General features: G+C 49.8%; 2 protein-coding genes across 3 annotated transcripts in view; both read right to left on the reverse strand.

Moving 5' to 3' along the window:
- Nucleotides 1–216: 216 nt before the first annotated feature.
- Nucleotides 217–9,238, reverse strand: LOC147213652 (protein sprouty homolog 3). The gene is made up of 2 exons (XM_086142801.1): nt 8,468–9,238; nt 217–3,924 (listed from the first exon to the last, which is right to left on the reverse strand). Exon 2 carries the CDS (start codon nt 3,860–3,862, stop codon nt 3,020–3,022), a length of 843 nt encoding a protein of 280 aa, XP_085998927.1. The 5' UTR covers nt 3,863–3,924; nt 8,468–9,238; the 3' UTR covers nt 217–3,019.
- A 5,853-nt stretch (nt 9,239–15,091) lies between these two features.
- Nucleotides 15,092–23,685, reverse strand: part of pof1b (POF1B actin binding protein) — a 15,208-nt gene continuing 6,614 nt past the window's right edge. The window contains exons 5-13 of one of the 2 annotated variants that reach the window (XM_086142431.1): nt 23,590–23,670; nt 23,375–23,467; nt 22,793–22,906; nt 21,089–21,241; nt 20,881–21,000; nt 19,193–19,327; nt 18,869–18,939; nt 18,630–18,744; nt 15,092–17,256 (exon numbers count right to left, since the gene is read on the reverse strand). In XM_086142431.1, coding sequence (XP_085998557.1) covers nt 17,236–17,256; nt 18,630–18,744; nt 18,869–18,939; nt 19,193–19,327; nt 20,881–21,000; nt 21,089–21,241; nt 22,793–22,906; nt 23,375–23,467; nt 23,590–23,670 — 903 coding nt within the window. In that variant the 3' untranslated portion in view covers nt 15,092–17,235. The remainder of the gene's footprint in view (nt 17,257–18,629; nt 18,745–18,868; nt 18,940–19,192; nt 19,328–20,880; nt 21,001–21,088; nt 21,242–22,792; nt 22,907–23,374; nt 23,468–23,589; nt 23,671–23,685) is intronic. The other variant, XM_086142432.1, reaches the window with a different exon arrangement.

Raw genomic sequence — 23,685 nt, forward strand, 5'->3', positions numbered from 1 at the left:
GCTGTCAATCATCCAAACGTTCACCCTCTCATTCACACCCGCAGACCATCTTTGGACTGAAGAGACCTGGAGAGAACACACACACACACACACACACACACACACACACACACACACACACACACAGCTGATCAGGACCTTCTGCTGACCTCCAGGTGAGGACCACACCTGGAGGGTCCAGAAGAAGACGCCACTTCGGTTTCTTTCAAACTCCGTTTATTGGATCGTCCTCAGCCGGGGGGGTTCGACCACATGGACGCCACCCCGTTGCCGTGGCAACCATTTTGACAGAACTACCCGGAGGGGTGTGAGACAGGTCCCCCATATGGTCCTCATACATATATATATTTGATCCGTATACTCTTCATAGACTCTGCAGGACACACACTGGCCAATGGCTGCTCCGGGGGGGCGGGGCTTAAGCGGCGGGACGACGCGTTCGGGGACACGGGGGAAGAACCGGTTCTACGTCGCGGAAGAAAAAGTGCAAAAAAACTCCTGTCGCCTTTTGTTTTGTTAGCTTTCCAAACGCCGAGCCGAGTTCTGGAGAACATGGACGGGTTCTCCGAGCGGCAGGAGAACGTGGAACGTCGGTTAGCATTTAGCATCGGCGGAGAACCGCGGACATGAAACTGAGCGCATTCCGCTAAAAAGGTCCAGGTCGGCAAATATTTCCCGCTAATGGCTAACGGCTAACCTTCCGCTGATCCCGCGCAAAAGAATTAGCATAGCTTTTTGTCCAATCACAGACCTCCAGGAAGTGATACCTTCGTCCTGATTGGTCGTCAGAATGCGCGTGGCTAACAGCTAAAGGCACGCTAACCGCTTCCAACTGTACTGCCGGAGGAACGTCGGACACTTCAAAATAAAAGCCGTGAACTCGACGCCAACTACCCGCTTGTTTTTTGGGTATTTGTACTTGCGACGAGGGTGGGGATTACTTACAGATTACTTCCTGATTACTTCCTGATTACTTCCTGATTACTTCCTGATTACTTCCTGATCACTTCCTGCACCCGGACAGATAGCCGGACTTCATTCCAATACTCAGTAGTACTGTCAAAAGAAATACTGATCCAATACAGTAGTTTTACTTGCGAGCCGATGCAGTACTTGTACTGCGGTACTTGTACTGCGGTACTTGTACTGCGGTACTTGTACTGCGGTACTTGTACTCCTCCGCAGGCGTCGCAGTTCGAAATAAAAGCCGCTTTTTATTTTGAAATGTGCGAAGGTGTGTGTGTGTGTGGGGACGGCGAATCCACGCCACCGGGGGGCGCCGGAGGGTTCCTGAGCAGCCGTCGCCATGGAAACAATGGCCGGCGATGAAAGGAGCGGATGGCGGCTAAAAATTATGAAAATAAAACGGTGTGTGTGTGTGTGTGTGGGGGGGGGGGGAATCAGTGCAAAGTGCGAATCAGTGCACCTGTGTGTGTGTTGTTTTGTCAACTTTGGGCGTTAAATCCATTATTTGGTTTTTTTTTTTTTTTTTGGAAAGAATCAATCCATCTACTTCCTGTCTGGTCACATGACGACCCACCATGATCTTCATCCTCCTCCTCCTGGCGTCCATTAAGAGCTCTCACCAGCTAATTGCCTGATGATCAACTCTCTCCAGACCAGGAAGTGGAGGCTTTTAGCCCACGAGTCCAGAGGGGGGGTGAGGACCTCCGTGGACCTGCAGGACTGGTGTCTGGGCTTCCAGGAGGATCAGGGGGCACCTTGTTCCCAGAAGTAACTGATTACTTCCTGGCAGAGGACCGTTACAGTCTGATTAACTCTGATGGAGATCTAGATGGGGTTTGGATGGAGGTCTGGATGGGGTTTGGATGGAGGTCTAGATCTAGATGGGGTTTGGATGGAGGTCTGGATGGGGTTTGGATGGAGGTCTGGATGGGGTTTGGATGGAGGTCAAGATGGGGTTTGGATGGAGGTCTAGATCTAGATGGGGTTTGGATGGAGGTCTGGATGGGGTTTAGATGGAGGTCTAGGTGGGGTTTAGATGGGGTTTAGATGGAGGTCTAGATCTAGATGGGGTTTGGATGGGGTTTAGATGGAGGTCTAGATCTAGATGGGGTTTAGATGGGGTTTAGATGGAGGTCTAGATGGGGTTTGGATGGAGGTCTAGATCTAGATGGAGTTTGGATGGGGTTTGGATGGAGGTCTAGATCCAGATGGGGTTTGGATGGAGGTCTAGATGGGGTTTAGATGGAGGTCTAGATCTAGATGGGGTTTGGATGGAGGTCTAGATGGGGTTTAGATGGAGGTCTAGATCTAGATGGGGTTTAGATGGGGTTTAGATGGAGGTCTAGATGGGGTTTAGAAGGAGATCTAGATGGGGTTTGGATGGAGATCTAGATGGGGTTTGGATGGGGTTTGGATGGAGGTCTAGATGGGGTTTGGATGGAGGTCTAGATCTAGATGGGGTTTAGATGGAGGTCTAGGTGGGGTTTAGATGGAGGTCTAGATGGGGTTTAGAAGGAGATCTAGATGGGGTTTGGATGGGGTTTGGATGGAGGTCTAGATGGGGGTCCAGGTGAGGTATAGATGGAGATCATTGTCCAGGATGGAAACCCAGCCTGCATGAAGCTCCACCTCTGACAGGTAGAAGCTCCAGCCGGTGAACAACTCAACACACACACGGGTTAAATAATCCCTCCTGGGCTCCTGGCAGGCGGAGAAAAAGAATATAAGCGTCCGTCTGGCTCACTGCGTTTCCATGACAACCAGCGCCGTCACGACATCACGCCGGCGTCAGGAGAAGTTCGGTAATAAATAAAAAAGATCAGCGACGTCCGGCGGAAGAACGGGGGGACGGATGGAGACGGACGGAGGTTCTCTTGTGAGGCAACGGGTTTCCGAGAAGAACAGGCACGGTCGAAGCTTCGGTCCTCCTGAGGCTGAGAAGAAGAAGAAGAAGAAGAAGAAGAAGCAGAAGAAGAAGAAGGAGAAGAAGACCACGCGGGGCGACGTCCGCCGAGCCGGGACGCCGTCCTCCTCCGTCGCCCGTGGCGACCGGTCACGACGGCTTCTCGGCGTCCTTGCTCCCGACGGAGCGTTTACGCCTCACGGTGTTGGTGTCGCCGCAGCGACAGCCGGGCCTGGTGGCTCGGTCGTGGGCGCGGCGGCAGGCGGCCACGCACAGCCGGGCGGGCGGGTAGCAGCACAGGCACGGCAGCAGCGGCGTCAGCAACGCCATGGCGCCCCAGCGGGCGGCGGCGCGCTCGTCGCCGCAGGAGCACGGCCGGTCGGAGCAGTCGGCGTCGGGGTCCTGCGTGCAGCAGTGGTAGAAGAAGGCCTGGACGCAGCAGAGGCAGGTCAGATACTCCACCGCCTGGTCCGGGGAGCACAAACAGCGCCCCCCGCAGGCCAGGCAGTGCGGGAGGCGGCGCGGGGCGACGCATTCGCGGCACTTGCAGCGCCCGCAGCGCTCGCAGATGTACAGGTGGAGGCCGGGCTCCGCCTCCTCCTTCTCCGGGTCGGCGCCGCGGGGCTTCAGCGCCGCCTTGGGTTGGGCGCAGACGGCGAGGCCCGAGCCGGACGACGTCAGGCCCGCCAGCAGCCACTGGTCCGAGGCGGCGCTGGCGCGGGACGCCGAGGAGGCGACGGTGCTGGAGCGGCTCAGGCGGGGGTGCTGCTGGCTCTGGCTGCGAGGGAGCGCCGGGCGGCGAGGAGGGTGGGGGTGGGCGGCGCCGGCGGCGCGTTCCTCGTGGGCGTAGAAGAAGCCCGACTGCGAGGACGGCTCCAGCGCCACCGGACGCTCCACGTAGTCGTTGCTGGCCCGGATGGAGCGGATCTGCTCCAGCGACAGCACCGGGACCTGCTGGAGGTCCGGCGTCCTGACGGAGGGGGCGGGGTCCATCCTGCGGGGGGAGGCGGAGCTACGACGGGACGCTCCCCGGACTCACGGGACATCAGACAGGCCTGCGGACACGAGGGGGGGTCAGATACACTTCTCAGAACCACATCTTCACTCCGAACCTGAGCTCCACCTCAACCTCCACACACACACTGCTATTACACTGCTATTATAGTGATAACACGATTATTACACTGCTATTAATCATAGCACTTAGCTATTAGCACGGAAAGGTGCTGATACGGAGCGGGTGGAGGTGACTTGGAGCTCCGCGTTGCTAAAACCAAACCGTTCCAAATAGTCCGATCAAAATGGGCGCTCCGGTGGCGCGGCGGCCTCCAGCCGTGTCAGCGCGACCGCCGCCGCTGCAGCTAATGCTATTATTAGCCTGCCAGAGCCGCGGCGCACGCTGTAATTTAGCATCTGTTGAGCGCAGCTGCAGCGGAGAGAAACCCCACCTGCAGGCAGAGCGGCGGCGCTGGCAAAGGGGGCGGAGCTTTCCAGGCCAAAACCCCCCTCTTTGTGTGTGTGTGTGTGTGTGTGTGTGTGTGTGTGTGTGTGTGTGTGTGTGAGGTTCCACTCGTACCGCTGCAGAAACAACAATCCCAGATTATCTTATAAATATCCGTTCCTCGGAGAGCCGGGATGCTAATGATGCTAAGCTAAGCCTTGCTTGTGCTGGCTGGAACTGAAGGAGGTTTTTAGGGGGAGCGTGGACCGTACCATGTGGGGAGGAAGAGTCCATGTTGGAGGGCGTGCAAAAACATGCACAGATCGGGGGCTTGTGAAGGTGATGGTGGCGGCCAATCACGTTCAAGCTGGGGAGTCCTAGCAGGCACCGCTAGCAAGATTTAGACCCCGTGTTTTGACGAGAGGGGGACTGGAAAAAATGTCCGCACACACACACACACACACACACACACACACACACACACACACACACACACACACACACACACACACACACACATACACACTGGGAAGGTCCTAATGGGATCAGAGCTGAATGGCGAGGCGCTGCAACACGATTGGCTGCCGGGACGTCAGCTGACCTCTGAATGAAAAGGCCCAGAGACGGAAAATAATAAGCATTAGAAATAAAAGACAAACAAGAAGGAGGGATGGAAGAGGAGTGGATGTCCTGAGGGAGGACTGGACACACACACACACACACACACACACACACACACACACACACACACACACACACAGGGGTGGGGTGAAGCTCTGGGATGAAGCGAGAATATTTATCGCTACTGCAGAGATAATAAAGAAAAAAGGAATTTCTTTGCACTGAGGTTGTAAACACATGTAATAGGCGTGTAATACACATGTCTTACATGTAATACACATGTCTTACATGTAATACACATGTAAGACATGAAATACAGTCTGATCTTCAACAGAAGATGGGAAGTTCGATCATAGCGTAGTTGACTTGCTTACATACAAGCATACTCGTGCACACACACACACACACACACACACACACACACACACACGCACGCTAGCATCAACCAATGGTGGTTAGCTTCTATCTGGAGTCACATGGAGGTGGGGGGGGAGTAGCTTCCCGCCATTGGAAGTTAGCATCCAAGGAGCTAACCGGCTAATTGCGTAGGACAACGCTAGGTTGCAACCGCGGCCGTTCCTCGACACGCGTGGCGGTTTCAGTCTGGAGGCGGAGCTTCGTGACAGTGGACCAATCCACTCCCCCTCACACACACACACACACACACACACACACACACAATGTCCGTCCGTCCGTCCGTCAGCGGCAGATAAGGCGAGCAGGTCGGCGGGACCAGGATGCATTTTCAAATTAGTCGGAGGAAAGAGGAGCCGTCCCCTGGCGGGTAATCTCATCAGGACGCCGTGGATGGCGAGGGGGGGGGGGGGGCGCCATGACCTCATAGTTCCTGATTGGACCGGCCGTCTCCAGGTGGATCCGTGCACATCATAACGCGCACGCAGATTGGCCTTTTGATGAAATATAATGGAGGTAAACATGTTGAATCTATAAGTTATTGAGCGCTGGGGGCGGAGCCTATCAGCGGCCAATCATCAACCCATTCACCCCATGCAGGAGAACATGGGAGAGAACCTGAGCAGGAGAACCCGAGCAGGAGAACCTGAGCAGAACCCCATTACATGCAAAAATACATTTCTATAAATATATTTGAAAACATTTCTACAGATTTCTATTAAGCTCCTCTGCAGACTGCAAACCACCGACCGCCAACCAGCGGAGTCTGTTATCAGTGCTCTGGATGGAAGTGTGTGTGTGTGTGTGTGTGTGTGTGTGCTGATGGAGGGCGGGGCAGGAAGCTCCCTCCTCATGTTACAGACGCAGTGTTAGCTCCTCAGCCTGTCCCATGTGTGCTCACGTGTGTGTGTGTGTGTGTGACACACTTTTCCGAACCGACTGGTCTCCCACCAAACCCACCATCACCTGGATGACACTTTAAAAATATCCAAAACATCTGGTCACATGACCTGCCTACTTCCTGTCACATGACCACGACTTGTTTTTTCCAGCTTCTTCCAGGATCTTCGGAAACATGAACGTCGAGCTCTTCACTTCCTGGTTGAGTTAAAGCCATGTTTTGGACACATTTCTTCCGAGTCCATTACATACATTCCTCCGTGACAATCTACTTCCTGTCACGTGACCTCAACCGCGGGGCCGAGAGGCGGGGTTTAACCCCAGCCGGATGATTGACAGCTGGAGAAGCCGTGCAGGAGAACATCCTCCCATCGCTCTTTGGAGAAATCTCATTAAATCTCCTTGTGACGGCTCTTATTTTGAAAACCCTGCATGCTAGCTCGCGTCCGTCGGGATGCCGGGAGTTTTCTCGTGTGTGTGTGTGTGTGTGTGTGTGTGCAGGCACTAAGACCCAGCGGGGGCCTCCACCCCCCCCCCCCGAGGGAGCACAGCAGGATTGAATGACAATAAACTGGATGAGATACCGGATGTGCTGAATCCGATCCCGACGGAAAGACTGAAATAGACACTGCGGGGGGGGGGGGGCAATAGAGTGGGGCAATAGTGGGGGAATAAAGGGGGGGGGTAATAAGGAGAGACGGGGGGTAAAAACAAGCATGCTGCTTCTTATTTCCACGACAAGAAACTTCAGAATAACAACTTTGAGCGTTAAGCCCCGCCCCCTCCTGCTCAGGCTCCGCCCCCAGCAGACAGAGGGTTCGAGAACCACCCCGAGAGCCGAGAGCAGAACGCTAAACCGGGATTAGAGGTTCGTGTAATCCTTAATCCCGGTTCGGGACGGCCAGGTTGGGGATTAGCTTAGCAGCAAGCTAACTCCAGATACCTCCAGATGTGGGGTGTGTGTGACGGCGAGGGATGGAGGTCAGCTTGAAGAGCTGCAGAACATTTCCATGACATCCGCCGGACCAGAAGGTCAGCTGACCCGTGTTCTCGGCCGGCCGCCAGCGAATTCTCCGGATTACGTCAACGGTTCCAAGGAAGTTACGATTCCCCGGAGAACCCGGAGAACTTGAGAGAACGGTTCCTCGTCCCTGGAACCTCAGGGGGCGGCGCAGATGTTCTTCGGTTCTGCTCCGAGGTCGGGACTTTCCCCCGGGTTCTTCCCAGGAAGCCGGGTCCCGTCGGGGTTCTCACAGCCCCGGGAGGGGGCGGGGCTTATTCTCCACATCTAGCCCCGCCTCCGTTGTCACGGAAACCAACCCACGGGAGCTCGGCCGCTTTATTTTGTCCACTTCTTGGCTCTTCGGCGCCGCTTGGGGTTCATTCCTTCCTTCGGCTTCGTGGAGGAACATCCGGTTTGGGTTCTCCAGACCAGACCGGCACTTTGAGGTTGTGGTTCCATTAGTGCATTAGCTCCTCTGCGGTGTGGAACCCATGCACTCCTTATTTACACTCCTTCATTCATTCATCCATTCATTCACCCGCTCTCTGCCTCCCGTCCCGTCATCCACCCCTCCTCTCCCGGGGGGGCGGGGGGGTATCGACGTTCTGCATCCGACCTTGAGGACGATCAATCGAAGCTCCACGTGCAACTCACACACACACACACACACACACACAGCATGTGAACATGAGCAGTGTGGGTGGGACTCGTGAAATAGTCCGAACCTGATCAAACCCAGGCAAGTAACTCTGGACGGCAGGAGAAACTTTGGTTCTGGTTCTGGTTCTGGTTCCCCAGAGGGGGGGCAACGTTCTACGATCCCATCTATCTGATCAATCTTTGGTCAGAGCTTCAATACAATCTTAGATCTGATCTATGATCTGTTCTTTGATCCAATCTATGAATCTATCTTTGATCCAATCTTTCATCCAATCTTTGATCCCATCGTTAATCTTTAATCCCATCTTTCATCTGATCTCTAACCAGAGCTTTAATCTGATCTATGATCTATAATCTTTGATCTTTAATCTGTTCTGTGATACAATCTTTGATCTGCCCCCCCCCTTGCAAATCCACTGATGGACTTTGAGCTCCAAGGTCAGGAGTTCATGAGTGGACCGGACGGCGGTGGCGGCGGTGTGGGGTGTGTGTGTGTGTGTGTGTGTGTGTGTGTGTGGGGGGGGGGGGGGGGGGTCTAAGGGGGGAGGGGTGAGCTCACCTCTGATTGGTGGGAGGTCCATCCTGCTCCGGCGTGCTGCTCGTCCCGCTAGTCCACACGTGTTCGATGACTGGCAGGACCTTCTCCTGGACTTTCCTCCTCCTCCTCGCTGTGCTCCGTCGCTTCCTAAACCCTGGTCTCCTCAGAGTGTGTGTGTGTGTGTGTGTGTGTGTGTGTGTGTGTGTGGAGAACGCTCAGCTGCTCCCTCCCTCCTGGAGCACTCAGGTCCTCCTGAGGTCACTCCACCTCCTCCTCCTCCTCCAGGCTGTGAAGATACACGAGGAGTCTCTCCTCCTCCTGATGGTTCTCAACTGCAAGCCAAAGCGGCGGCGGATGGAGGGATGATGCAGAAGCTCAGATGAAAAACAAAAAAAAGGAGGTGGTGGAGGAGGAGAAGGAGAAGGGGGTTCCTGCATCCGGGGTGGAGAACGTCGGAGAACGTTCCTCAGTCCTGCAGGAGTAACGGTCCTCCCTCTGGTCCGGGTGTAGCTTCCACTCGTCTGCCGGAGAGATGAATGACTGGGAGTCTCTCTGCTCCCTCCTCCCATCCAGGGGGCGGAGCCACTACCAAGATGTTGGTGATGTCACACAGGGAGCCGTGATGTCACAGCGGGGGTGGAGGTGGAGGTGGGGGGGGGGGGGCTGCACGTGTGACATTGAGATGTTTGATGGGATGTCCTGGAGGTGCAGCATGGTGATGGAGAAGAAGAAGGTCCCGCCCCTCCACCCAAAATAATCTTCGGAAGGATGTCGCCCCCCCCATTGCTCCCCTCCGAGCATCCGGCTGTAGTTTCCTCTCCCCGAAAGATGAATGACTGTGTGTGTGTGGCTCTCACACACACACACACACACACACACACACACACACACACACACACACACACACTTACACACACTCTCCCGTGGCGGACATGACGGGGCAGAAGCTGAAAGTGATCTCCTCCCCGGGTCGGACGTGGAGGAGCCCCCGCCGCTGGGTTCCCAGCTTGTGTGTGTGTGTGTGTGTGTGTGTGTGTGTGTGTGTGTGTGTGTGTGTTCCCGCCGTGCATGATGGGTAGCAGCACGTCGGGTATCCAGGGTGAATTTGCACCATCATCATCACCGGCATCCATGCTATGCAGATGAGGCAAAAATGTCCCAGCTAGCTGATGATGCTAGCAGATGCTAATGTGCGCTAACAGCGACGTCCGGCTTCTGTTAGAGGAAGTGAAGCTAGTTAGCTAGCGCGCTAGCTCAGGTGCGGGCCGAGCGCATGCAAAGTTCTCAACGTTCTGCAATGTGAAGTTTCAGGAACCTACAGGAGGATTCTGATGGTTCCAGGATGTTCTAGCCGTCGCAGTCTGGGAGCTAACGAGTTTGTTAGCTTTCAGGAAATGGCTACGACGACGATGTATTTTTATTTCAAAGAGGAAGTAGACCGGAGTCACTTCCTGTTAGCATCCAATTGCTAAAAGGGGACCAGGTAAAATGTCGCAGCCAATCACCAGGTCTAATTTTCACCGTTAGCATGCTAGCGGGGGAGACGCCGCAAAACGATTGGTGCTCGCAAGTCACGTGTCACTTCCTGAACCCGCTTCGCCGGTGACATCACCACCTCCGCCCTCATCTCCACCTTACTCAGCAAACGTGCACGCTCACGTGCGCACACATTAAGGTAACCGGACACTAATAGGGTTGAGTTGGCTCTGTTTCCTGTTGAGGGCTGGAGGAGATGAAACCAGCCGCTAATACAGAAGGACACCGGGGGCGTCAAGGGGACACGATGAAAACTACTTCCTGTGATCCTACAAAATAAAAGCATGAATATAAATTTATTTTTTTATTTTTATAAAACACTACTGTTCAGAAATATTTCCCAAACATTGCAAACGCATCATCTTTGCTGATACAAAACCACCAACACACACACACACACACACACACACACACACACAGACACACACACTTCCTGTCTGGCTTTTCAAAATAAGATGAAATTGTTGCATGAAGGGTGCAGAGCAGGAGAGCTGCACAACACTGGTCCGGCGCTCGGAACAGCAGTGCCCTGATCGATGCTCGGGGACGGTTCTCGTTTGGAGCATGCGTGCACGTGTGTGTGTGTGTGTGTGTGTGTGTGTGTGTGTGTGTGTGTGTGTGATGTTCTGGGTCAGGGAGGGATCAATGTCAAATGGCCTGGTTTGTCGCTTCCACCCCTGACAAAGTCATCCATTTCTGCCGGCGCTCAATCTGGATGTGCTTGTTGTGTGTGTGTGTGTGTGTGCATGTGTGTGTGCGTGTCTGTGTGTTCGTACATGTGTGTGTGTCGGGGGGGTCATTAATTTAGTTCACAGAATCTTTTGGGGACACAAATAATGAAGATCGGCCGTGATGAGGTGAATAAGTGAGACTGATGATGCAAGCTGTATGTGCACGTGCATGAGAGTGCACGTGCATGTGTGTGTGTGTGTGTGTGTGTGTGTGTTTCGTAACCTTCCGGATACGTGGGACCGGCGCGCCCCGTCCCGTTGGAGGTCGTGGTGAAGTTAAGGGTTGGAGGTAAAGGGGTTTAAATGAATGGAGGTCAATGGAGGGCCTCACAAATGTGTGTGTGTGTGTGTGTGTGTGTGTGTGTGTGTGTGTGTGTCAATCCATGGGTGGTTGTGTGTGTTGAGTGGGGGAGGAGCCCCCCGCCCGTTGACCCACAGAAAAAAAAGGGTTGTCATGGACAACACATGGCCACGCCCTCTTTGAGCACACACACACACAGACACACACACACACACACACAGACACACACAGACACACACACTTTGACCTGAGCTGATTGAGACATCAACGTGACAGGACGCCTGACCTGTCAATCAAATGCCGTGCACGTGGCGGCGCCTCCTAGTGGAGGGTCGGAGGACACAAATCCAAAAAAAAACATCTCAAATCTCTGTGACGACGCTGCGTCCCGAACAGACCATAATACTAAGGCTCACACCTGTCAATCAGTTTTCCAGGAGGTCTTCAACCTTGATGTTCTTGTATTTAGAACACAAGGAACCTCACACACACACACACACACACACACACATTCTTGGATGTTCCTTCAAAGAACATCCAAACTTCCTCCAGGTGTGGAGGGTCACCTGGAAGCACCAGAGGACGGAGATCAGATGTTCTACAACTGACACCAAAAGAACCTTCTCCAAGTGGGAAGAAGATCAGGTTCCAGAAACAGAGAAGCTTCTAGATCTCAGACAACAAGTCCACAGCGAGAACCAGAACCAGGACCAGGACCAGGGTCTCCATCAAGGTAGGACAAACCTGATCCTGATGATACAACCAAAGCAACCCAAGAAGATTGTCTCTTACCTTCACGTTCCTCTCTGGGTTCCTCAGGATCCACAGACGATCCGGTCCAGATGGTCCCGGATCCACCGTCAGTTGATCTTCAGCTCGCAGAACTCGGGACCTGGAAGTCAAACGTTCCTGAGACCTTCTTCCCCTCCTGGTGGAACCCATAGGAGCTCTGCAGGTTCTGGACCAGTTGGACCAGAGCTGGGTTCCACAGTCCTTCAGTCCTTCAGAGCTTCTGCTGCATCAACGCTCCAGTCAGGCGACCAGGTGATCCTCGTTATCTGTGTGTGTGTGTGTGTGTGTGTGTGTGTGTGTGTGTGTGTCTGAATCTCCACCGTGTCCAGCTTTACCTCCAGAATGAAGGTACAGATCCTGAGGGGCGAGAGGAGAACCTGGAGAACCCAGGCAGGAGAACCTGGAGAAGGTCTCCTGCTGTGGTTCCACTGTAAGAACAGCCATGTGACCTCAGACAGGAAGTGACCAGCCTTCCTGCGCTCTGATTGGTCGAGACCTCTCCATGAATCCCTGGATCATCAGCGATGATGTCATCGGGTTTGTTTGTTTGTGCCCCCCCCCCCCCGGGCCGAGCCACAGGTCCATTAGCCGTCCAGGCCCGCCCTGATTGGCTCCCGATGAGCATCGCAATACAGGATTGGCCGGCGGCCAATCAGCCATTTCCTGTGTGGTGGCGGCGGCGAGCGGGGGGGGGGCACTTCCTGTCTGCACAGGAAAGGTTTATTAATGACCAGCGGGGGGGCAGATCTACTGCACCTCTGAGAACACGGACCCACAGACAGACCATAATACTCACCTGCAAGATCTCTGTGTGTGTGTGTGTGTGTGTGTGTGTGTGTGTGTGTGTGTGTGTGTGTGAGGAGACAACACTTCACAAAATCAATGTTGGATTAATAATCCATTGGATCAATATTCTGTGGGACCAACAATCTATCGGATTTATTTATGTGGGACTAATAATTGGAAGGATTAATAATATGTGGGATTAATAATCCAGGGTCGTAATGTGTATATGAATGACTCACTTCAATAGAATTCCTCATTCACTCATTCACCAATTAATCACTCACTCATTCATTCACTCATTCATTCATTCATTCATTCACTCATTCCATCACTCTCTCGCTTATTCATTCACTCATTTATTTATTCATCCATTCACTTACTTATTCACTTATTCATTCACTCATTCATCCATTCACTCACTCTGACGCTCATTCATTTATTCATTCATTCACTTACTCATTCGTTTATTTATTCATTCATTCATTCACTCAGTCATTCATTCATGGATTCATTCTTTCACGAGGCCCAGAGGTTGAGCTTAACCTCAGTTTTCTTAATGAACAATAAATAAAAGAACAAGGGTGTATAGATAGATAGATAGATAGATAGATAGATAGATAGATAGATAGATAGATAGATAGATAGATAGATAGATAGATTACAATTTGATTTAATTACCAATACTATTAATATTTTTTTTTATTATTATACAAATACTAATAAAGTAATAATGATACTAATAATACTAGTAATTGTAAAAATGAGAATAATACATATAATTCTAGTAATAATAACAATAATGATAATAATGTCTCATTCTATATTTTCTTCTGCCCAAGTCAATCAAGGTTATTGATCGTATGGGGGGAGGCTGGGGTTAATGGGAGGTATTGATTATGGCTGATCTCTCTTCCTGCCTCTCCTCTCTGCACCTCCCGGGCTCACCGAGACCCCGTTCTGCGAGCGACAGGAAGTGATGTCAGACAGGAAGTGATGTCAGATGGCGGGAGTTCGGACCTCCAGGGCAAACGTACTTCTTTTCTCCGGCGTGGGAATCCTGTGGGAGCCGCGGCTAACGGCTAGCATTCAAATGACCATGTTATTGCAACAGACATGAATGAACTAGCTAGCTAACGAGCTAGCCTCCCAGCAAGGGGGTGGGGATTAAAATAACGTGTTTCATTGTAAAAAAATGTTTTTTTTCGTTCAACCTTCCAGATCCTATTTTGAAAAACAACTGTTTCCACTTTGCCGCTGCTCTGACCGGCATTTCCAGACCCTGAGCCGCTACTTGTTTCGCACGCTTTAAACAATGAAGCGGCTAACTGATGGATTATTTTGGGCTAACGAGCTTCACGCCGCTAAAAACATTTAGCCTCGTCACATCGGACCGATGGTATGGGCGTGAAATTCTGAGGCCGTTCAAAAAAAAGACGAGTTTTTATTGTTTGAGTGCACAGGAGGAAGACCGAGATAGCCATCAGTAGGAGGAGGTGCCTTCACTTTAGTCCACAGATGTTCCATACTTAGGAGGGGAAGCAGAGAATCCAGGGATTGTAGAAGAAGAACGGAGAGAAACCCTGAGGTTCTCCTCATCCCTGAGGCTGTGCTGCCCTCTGCTGGCCACGGGAGGAACATCCAGGTCTGGGGAGGAGCAGAAGCTTGAAGAGAACGACTTGTTTGGGTTCTATGGACTCCTCTGACGTTTGACCCCCAAAACAAGATCTTCCAGGTTTGTCTCTCTGTTGGTCATATCATTCTTCTTCTTCTCCTTTTGGCTTTTCCCTTCAGGGTCTCCACAGCCAATCCATCTCCTCCATCTCAACCTATTCTCTGGATCCTCCTCTCTCCCCAACTACCTTCATATCCTCTCTCACGAGGTCCATCAATCTTCTCTTTGGTCTTCCTCTAGACCTCCTGCCTGGTAGCTCCACGTTCAGCAACCTTCTACCCAGATCTTCTCCATCGTTTGGACATGAACAGAGGAGTGTTCATGTCCAAACCATCTCAGTCATCACTTTGTCTCGGTCATACATGTCCTGCACCCCTGTGACAAAGCCATCTTCTCGTTTGGGCTTTTCACTTCAGGGGTCTCCACAGAGAATCCACCTTCTCCATCTCACCCTGTTCCCTGGATCCTCCTCTCTCACACCAACTACCTTCATATCCTCTCTTACGACGTCCATCAATCTTCTTGGTGTTCCTCTAGACCTCCAATTCCAGCATCTGTCTACCAATACCTTCACTATCCCTCCTCTGTCCATGACCCAACCATCTCAGTCTGGCTTCTCTGACCTTCTCTCCAGATCATCTAACATGTGCCGTCCCTCTGATGGACTCATTCCTGGTCGCTCCCAAAGAGAACCTCAGCATCTTCATCTCAGTGACCTCCAGCTCTGCCTCCTGTCTTTTGGTCGTCACTGTTTGTAGAGCATCTCACCAGTGTCTCCTCCACCTTTCCTGAATCCTACCTCCACAGAAAAAGGAAACAAGAAGACCTCCATGGACACATTGGTGATTTTAATCTGAAAAATCTCGCACAACTGGAACATTTGTAGAAGAAGAAGAGGATACACCTTACATTTACAAGCAAGATAGTTCCCTACGTAAGAAAATACATTTACACTTGCAGATTAGCTCATCCAGTTAAATTAGGAGCACACAATGTAGAACCTGCTGGAAAGAAAAAAAAATAAAGATAAGGGGTCGTCTGCGGGGTTGTCACGGTAACAACCCAAAGGCGACCAAACCGTCCGAAGGTTCGACAGATTATAATCCCATGAGACAACCGTTACATGTTAGCGATGGAGACGGGCTACAGGTTCGTTCTGAATGTTAGCATGCTAACATAGCGGACATGCTAAAGATGTTTGAGAACCCCGCGTTAGAACGGACATCTGGCACAGGGGCAGCTTCCAAGTCCGCCGGGCGGCTACTACGTTCTAGCTGTAATTGTTGAAGACTAGCACCGGGGCTAGCACCGGGGCTAGCGCCGGTGAAACATCTGTTAGCGCCAAGCAACTGCTGGGACAGCAGGGGCGCAAATGTGCAGCGCCTTCATTCTGATAGGGTCGAACAAAAAAAAGCTCAGGACCCCTGCAGTAGAGATCTTCGCATTTAGCGGTATGCTAACAAATCTCCGAAGAACTTGAAATTGTACCCGAAAAGAACCTGCTCTTGCAGGAGTTTTTCCGATCTTCAGGGAATCAGAAGAACCGGAGCCTCTTAGATGCACCTGCAGTTACAGTCGTCACATCACCTTCTCTTCTTCTACACCTTCACTTTCACCTTCTACACATTTTTCTTAGCAGTCTTGCGCAGACAAATGCAGCGACCTGGCTAACTGGGATGACGGGGCACGAGCATACGACTCTGCAGCTTTCTCCCAGTTCCAGGAGGTCTTCCAGCTCAAGAAGATAAGCCGACATCTCGGATCAAACAGTCCCCATGGTAACTACGGTAACTACAGCACCTACGGTAACAGACGCCTGCAGGGAATTGAAGCTAGTAATGTAGCTTCTGTTTTGGTATGTATGCCTCTAAACCTTCTCCAAGTTACGCTACTGCCATGCATGTGCGCACACACACACGTGCACATGCACGCTATAGACCCCCGGCCTTCGCTGTGCACGACGGCTGAGACCCCGAGACGACTAGATCTTCAGGCATACAGAAGGAACACTGGTGCTTCACATGGCACCGTTGTTGAAATACCACAACGTCATGCTCCATGCCCCCCCCACCCCGCCCAAACAACATAAACATCCAGATTAAACATCAAAAAGACAGAATTAGACCAAAAAAAAAAAAAAAAAAATCGGGCGGCAAACTACCGCAGTGGAACCTGAGGTTCTTGTCATTGCTGTGGTAGATCCACCATCACCCTCACACACACATTCATATTTACATGCACAGGCTGAAACCATGGCAACAGAACCCCCCCCCACACCAACACGTGAATACCGGTTAACCTCATGCAACGGGTGGGACGGCGAAGACCCTGGGCGGCAGCCGGGGACCGGGCGGCGTTACCATGGCGACCGGGACGGATCGGGACTGGGGTGTCAGTTGGAGAAAGACGGGGGGAGGTTGAGATAACGGAGTGGCGGCCATCTTTCTTTGGGGCAAAGAGGATCTGACACGGTTAGCATCGCCGCTACTTCCAGGACTTGTTCAGTGACTTCCTGTTGGAGGATTTCCAGGGATTCCAGATTAAGACAAGATTTGGATCTTGATTTTATACCTGGAATATTCGGACTAGCTTTCGGCTAGCTGCTAGCTAGCTCAGACAAGCTAGCGGCTAACTGCTAGCTAGTTTGGACGGCGAGATAAGAAAAGAGGTGGGTTGCCTATGAGCCGCTCGGCCCCCGGCGTCGAGGACCCGCCCTCGCCCTCGCCGCCGCCACCCGCAAACCACTTCCTGTTTTCTGGACGCACAAAACAAGTTAAGTTAACAAAATAAAAACGAACCCAAACAATCCCGAATTCGCTCAAACCGGAGATTTGAACTGATAATCCCACGTGGGGGGGGCGGGGAGGGGGGACCACCACCAAAACCCAGGAGCCCTGGGGGGGGGGGGGGGGGTGAGGGGGCGGAGTCAGGGTCTTCATTGGTTCATTCCTGTCGGAGAGAAGCAGTGTCTTTAGGGGGTTGTAATGATTTCCTGTTTCAAAATAAGACAGAAAAAAAAAAAGGAAAAAAAAAAAAAAAAAAAACAGGTTTGGTTGTTATGTTTGTGAGTCCAGAAGAGAATAAAAGATAAAGAACATTTGATTAATGGTGAGAGCAGAACCCCCCCCACCCCCCGCAGCTACTTCCTGCCTGACCTTTGACCTCCGACACGCCATTGGTGTCTTTAAATGTGTCATTTATGCTTTTTATTTTCTTCTCTTCCCAAAACCAGATCTCCAGATGTTTGGCACATATCGTTATTTTATCACCACGATGTCACTATTATAGCACATACTTACATCTTTAATGCTATGTTTATACATGTAATAACACATTTTATAGGTATAATAACATGTTTCTATACATGTAATAACATGTTCCTATGTGTTATAACACTTTTTATGTTCCATAACAAGTATTATGTGTGATAATGTTTTTATATGTGTAATAACATCTATACATGTAATAACAGTTTTTTACATGTAATAACGTTTTTGTACGTGTAATAACACATTTATACATGCAAAAATCTTGGTACTCTGGACCTTAAAACACCTTGTAGCCTTGACTTGTTACTTTGACACATTGTAGTTTTATTTGTATTTCTTATTCTCCCCCCTTTTTTATACTGTTTATACAATTTCCTACGATTATTTATGATTGTTATGTTATACTTGAAACTCTGGCACAACAATTTCCGTCGGGATAAATAGAGTTGTTCTTATTCTTATTCGTAATAACATGTTTATATACATAATAACATGTTTTTTTTATATGTGTAATGACATGCTTTTGGATATGTAATTACGTGTTTTTGGACATGTAATAATGTATTTTTACATGCAATAACATGTTTTTTATATGTGTCACAACATGTTTATATGTGTAATAACATGTTTTTGTACGTGTAAAAACATTTTTGGACGTGTAATAACATGTGTAGACATGTAATGACACATTTATACATGTAATAACATGTTTTTTTTTATATGTGTAATAACATGTTTTTGTACGTGTAAAAACATTTTTGACGTGTAATAACATGTTTAGACATGTAATAACACGTTTATACATGTATTAACATTTTTGGACGTGTAATAACATGTTTTTGGATGTGTAATAACACATTTATACATGTAATAACATTTTTTTTATGTGTTATGACATTTTTATATGTATAACACCACATCTATACATGTCATGACAGGTTTATACATGTAATAACGTGTCTGTGTAATAACACATTTATAAGCTTAACAACTGCTATATATCTGCGTATTGGAGCTCCTCTGAGCGTGTTCTTTTCGGAGGTCACAGTTATTTACGTGGCCTGGCGTCTGAAGGTCTGGCCTCCGTCGGTCCTACCTGCTTGATCATCTCCCCGGTTCTCTCGATGACGATGGTCTTGGCCTCCTTGATGGGTGAGGTGGCCTGGTAGTCGTCACTCAGCAGGCCCAGGATGGGGTACTGGTTCCTGTATCTGCGGGCGCCGGGCACAACAGACGTCTAGCACCTTTGATGCGGCGCCACTAGCGCTCTACTCCCACGACTTCGAGCGTGTATTTCGCGTTCATCGCCGGAACGTGGTTGCCGTGGCGACGTACCTCTTGGTGATGATGGTCTTGGTGACGTTCTTGGAGCTGTCGTTCCTGTCCTGCATCAGCTTCCGGATCTCCTGCGGGGCGCGGGGAGGTCAGAGGTCAGGGCGAGCGTGTGCGCTGACGCAAATGCGCACGCGTGTGTGTGTGTGTGTGTGTGTGTGTGAATGCATGTTTGTGTGCAAGGTAAACACACACACTCCAGAATGCGGTGGAACCAGAAAGGTGAAAACTGGTGCGTGAAAGAAAGGAGCCAATCCAGTCGCAGGCCTGGAGGGTGTATCGCTGTGTGTAAGTGTGTGTGTGTGTGTGTGTGTGTGTGTGTCAGACCTCCTCCTGCCGGCTGATGGTGCTCTGCCGCTGCTCCAGCAGGCCCAGCAGCTCAGCGATCTTCAGCTGGAGGGCTTTCTCCGAGGACGACTGCTTCTCGGTGACCACCTCCGTGTGGATCCTGGTCACTTGGGACTGGGGGGGGGGGGGGGGGGGGGGGGGGGCAGGAGGCGGGGCAGGAGGCGGGGCAGGAGGCGGGGCAGGAAGGGGGGCAATTAAATTACATTTACTGAGAAATTTGCATGACAGTTTCTGCACAGTGTGTCGTATGTTGGCTTTGTCGCCCCCTAGTGGCCGTGTATGGAATTGCACCCGGGTCGTTCAAGTCTTACTGTTTCTCAGAATAATAAGATCATAAAGAATACAAACCAAATTAATCTTTACATCAGTTTTCTCTGGCCCTTCACCACCGATAAAAAGATGTTTAGCTGTGTGCTAAAGATATGAAATGGATCAACTTTTTGCAAAAGGTGCTTTTTATGAGCGTTATATGATACATATTACTGCTGCAGAGTCCAACAAGCAGCTTAATTTTTCTGGAAATGTTGTGCGACACGGTGGAAGTTCCCTAGAAAGCTGCTTTTGTTGGTGTGCAAAACTTCAGAACAATACCCGTGTTGGTTTTGCGGTTTTACTAGCAAAATATCTGACCACCTTCATCAGGCCAGCCTTTGTATCCTCCATGTTTGGTGACCATTCAAATTTTAATCCTCATACGCCGCTTTAACTTCTTTTTTGGGGCGCGAGCTGACATTTGGAGGGTTAACTGGCGACCACGTCATACATGTACATGCATCTGGTGTATGTTTGAACATTAAAAAAACTGCACGAATTGCTAAATCAAATGTTTTTAGCGTTTTTTCTTTCACGTACAGATTGGGCCGTAAATGCCCAGGTCTGGTCTGGATGACAGTTTAATGATTTTATTCCACTTGGAATTATTGTTTCATACAAAATGAAATGCACTTTTAAAAAATTATTGCAATTAAATTAAAAAAATAATTGAATTTTAAGTTTTGAGAAAGGGTTTTAATCTCCATCCATGGTTTTAATCCCGGGATTTTAATCATTTAAAGCGAGTCAGAACTGTAGTCGAAATCCTGGGTTTTGATCACAACATTAATCCTGTCTTAATCCCAGATTTTAATCCCGGCCTTAAACCCACCGTGAATCCCTGTTTTAGTCAGTCTTAACCTCAGGTTTTAATCATCGTCACTTCATGTGACCCGCCGAAGGTCTGACTGTCTTAAAATAAAGAAGTCAAACTCCCGCATCCACCAGAAACTACATTTCCCACAATTCCCACCGATCACGTGACCCGCCGTTGGCCGGCGGTGAATCCACATCCACGGGGAACCGAGAAATAAAAACGATCCCAAAGTGTCCGGGAAGAGAAAAGCCGAAGCCGATGGACAGGAAGGTGAAGACAAGTTTGTGCTTCCAGGAGAAAAACATCTTTCTGTCACAGAGCAGCGGAGCTAAAGTTAGCTAAGTGTGCTAAAGTTAGCATCCGAAAAAGCGACCCGTTATCCGAGAATTAAGAGCCAAACTAAGACGGAAACCACAGCTGCACTGAAAGTCAACATCATTTAAACATGTTTTTTTACATCTATGAAAATACATTTTGGATTTGAATGAGCTACGTAGCATTTAGGAGTTAAAAGGAGTTCCTGGTTGGTTTTCCTCACCCGTAGCCTCTGGATCTCCAGGTCCTTCTCCTCCCTGAGGGCCGTCAGCTGCTGGTTGTACTGACGCGACAGCTCCTCCGTCTTGGCGTGAAGGGCGGCGCCGCCGGCTTGTCCGGCCTGCTGCGTGACGGAGAGACGGGAGGTTCCCGCGTCCGTTAGCCTTTAGCGGCTAAAGGAGCATGGCGGGCGGCGTGGGGGGGGGGTTTACCTTCTGGCGCAGCAGCTCGTTCTCCTTCTCCAGCGCCCGCAGACGAGCCTCCAGCTCCTTCACCTTGAACTCGCGGCTGGAGTCGTTGCTGGAGCTGCTCAGCAGCCGGTCCTCCAGGCTGCGCTGCGACGCGCTGGTCTCCTTCAGCGACACCTGGGACGATTTCAAACCCGTCACACTGACGGCCGTATTCAAAGATACCTTTGGTTTGAAATCCACCGCGAGCGAGACCAGCAGGGATGCTTTTATTTTGAAATCCCTCGCTTTTATTTCACTGCCGAAGATCCGAACACGATGCTTTTACTTTGAAAGTGTTCAATTTAATTCTACTGCTCAAAATAACCGGAAGATACTTTTATTTTCAAATCCCACTTTTTAATTTTACTGCCAATCATGGATGCTTTTATTTTGAAATCCCTCTGTAATGACACACTTTTATTTTGAAATCTGCCGCTCTAAATCCCCGAAATGCTTTTATTTTGAAAGTGTTTACTTTAATTCCGCTGTTAATAATAATCAGACATGCTTTTATTTTGAAAATCCCACTTTTTAATTTCTCTACCAATGTAGATGCTTATATTTTGAAATTCATCACTTTTTTAATCTGTACCGAGATACTTTTATTTTTAAATCTGTCACTCTAAATCCCTGAAACGTTTTTATTTTGAAAGTGTTTACTTTAATTATATTGCTCATAATAACCATGACATGCTTTTATTTTGAAAGTGGTCAATTTAATTTACTGCTCATAATAACCAGGGGATACTTTTATTTTTAAATCCCACTTTTTAATATCACTACCATGATGGATGCTTTTATTTTGAAATCCCTCACTTTTTAAATCTGTAATGACATACTTTTATTTTGTCGCTCTAAATCAACAAAATGCTTTTATTTTGAAACTTTAATTCCGCTGCTAATAATAATCATGACATACTTTTATTTTGAAATCCCACTTTTTAATTTCTCTGCCAATGACGGATGCTTCCATTTTGAAATCCCTCACTTTTATAATCTGTGACGACATACATTTATTTTGAAATCCTCGCTCTAAATCCCCTTTGATGATGAGACGCGAAATGCTTTTATTTTGAAAGTCTTTACTTTAATTCCGCTGCTAATAATAATCATGACATGCTTTTATTTTGAAAACTTCACATTTTTTAATCTGTAATAACATTTTTATTTTGTCGCTCTAAATCTCTGAAATGCTTTCATTTTAAATGTGTTTACTTTAATTTCACTACTCATAATAATCATGACATGCTTTTACTTTGAAAGTGTTCAATTTAATTCTGCTGCTCATAATAACCAGGGGATACTTTTATTTTGAAAATCCCACTTTTTAATTTCTCTACCAATGACAGATGCTTCTATTTTGAAATCCCTCATTTTTTTTAATTTGTACATACTTTTATTCTGTCGCTCTAAATCCCCGAAATGCTTTTATTTTGAAAGCGTTTACTTTAATTCCGCTGCTAATAATAATAATAATCAGACATGCTTTTATTTTGAAATCCTTCACTTTACTTCCACTTTCTTTCTGCAAGAGTTCTGTGAAACTCCTGTTTTGAGTGGAACGCGCTTTTATCGATTCCAGATCCGAGCCAATCGGATCACAGCGCACACACACACACTCACACACACACACACACACACACACACACACACGCACACACGCACACACACACACACACACCATACCTGCAGCTGCCTGTTGTTCTCCCTGACGGCCTCCAGGAGGGCGTCGTACTGCCGGGCCTGGTCTGCTTTAAAACTCAGGTCCCGCTCCAGCGACTCCTTCTCGCCCTCCAGACGCTGCACACACACACACACACACACACACACACACACACACACACACACACACACACACACACACACACACACACACACACTGCTGTCAGGCATTCCTTGCCTCTTTCAAAGGAGGCGTCAAACACTGTTATTACAACTTAACTGCTGGCATTGACGCCCTGGGATTATTGTAAACGTGCACGTTGGTGCTGAGAAGAAACGTGGACCGTTCCATTTACGCCGGCGGCGGGGGGGGGGGGGGGGGGGGGGGGGGGGGTGTCAGGTGTTGGTACAATCAAAGATGGCAGAAACGCAACCAGGAAGTGGCCAAAATCCACTATTTCTTTCCCTTTTTAAATAACTATCCGCAGAGATGATGTTCTCGCCGTCCACCCCCGCCCCGCCGCCGCAGTTGGAACGTTCCACGGCGTGCCGGTCGGCGGCGGCGGCGGCGGCGGCGGCGGCGGCGGCGGCGGCTTCCTGCCTCACCCGCAGGTCCTCGGACATGTGCAGCAGCTCCTCGCGCAGGCTGCTGAAGGTGGACAGCAGCAGACGCATGCTCTTGTCGGCCGTCAGGCGCGTCTGCGGACGAGGACACGCGTGAGGACATGCAGCGGGCGGGGTTTTGTAGTTCCCCCAGGCGTTTGGACTACAAACTTCCAGAGGCTTCCGTGAACCTGCTGATGGAGAACCTGAGGACTCACCTGCAGAAGGTAGCGGATCTGCTGCTTGGTCAGCTCAGTGGCTCCTTTGGGCAGCAGAGCCTCCACGTCATCCTTCTCACCCTGGAAGCAGGTCAG

This window comes from Fistularia commersonii, chromosome 35, assembly GCF_037954325.1.
Source record: "Fistularia commersonii isolate RoL2024-O1a breed Wild chromosome 35, RoL_Fcom_v1.0, whole genome shotgun sequence".
Lineage (NCBI taxonomy): Eukaryota > Metazoa > Chordata > Actinopteri > Syngnathiformes > Fistulariidae > Fistularia > Fistularia commersonii.

What these genes read in the sequence shown, in the direction of transcription:
- LOC147213652 (XM_086142801.1), bottom strand. Translation starts at nt 3,862, where the DNA reads ATGGACCCCGCCCCCTCCGTCAGGACGCCGGACCTCCAGCAGGTCCCG.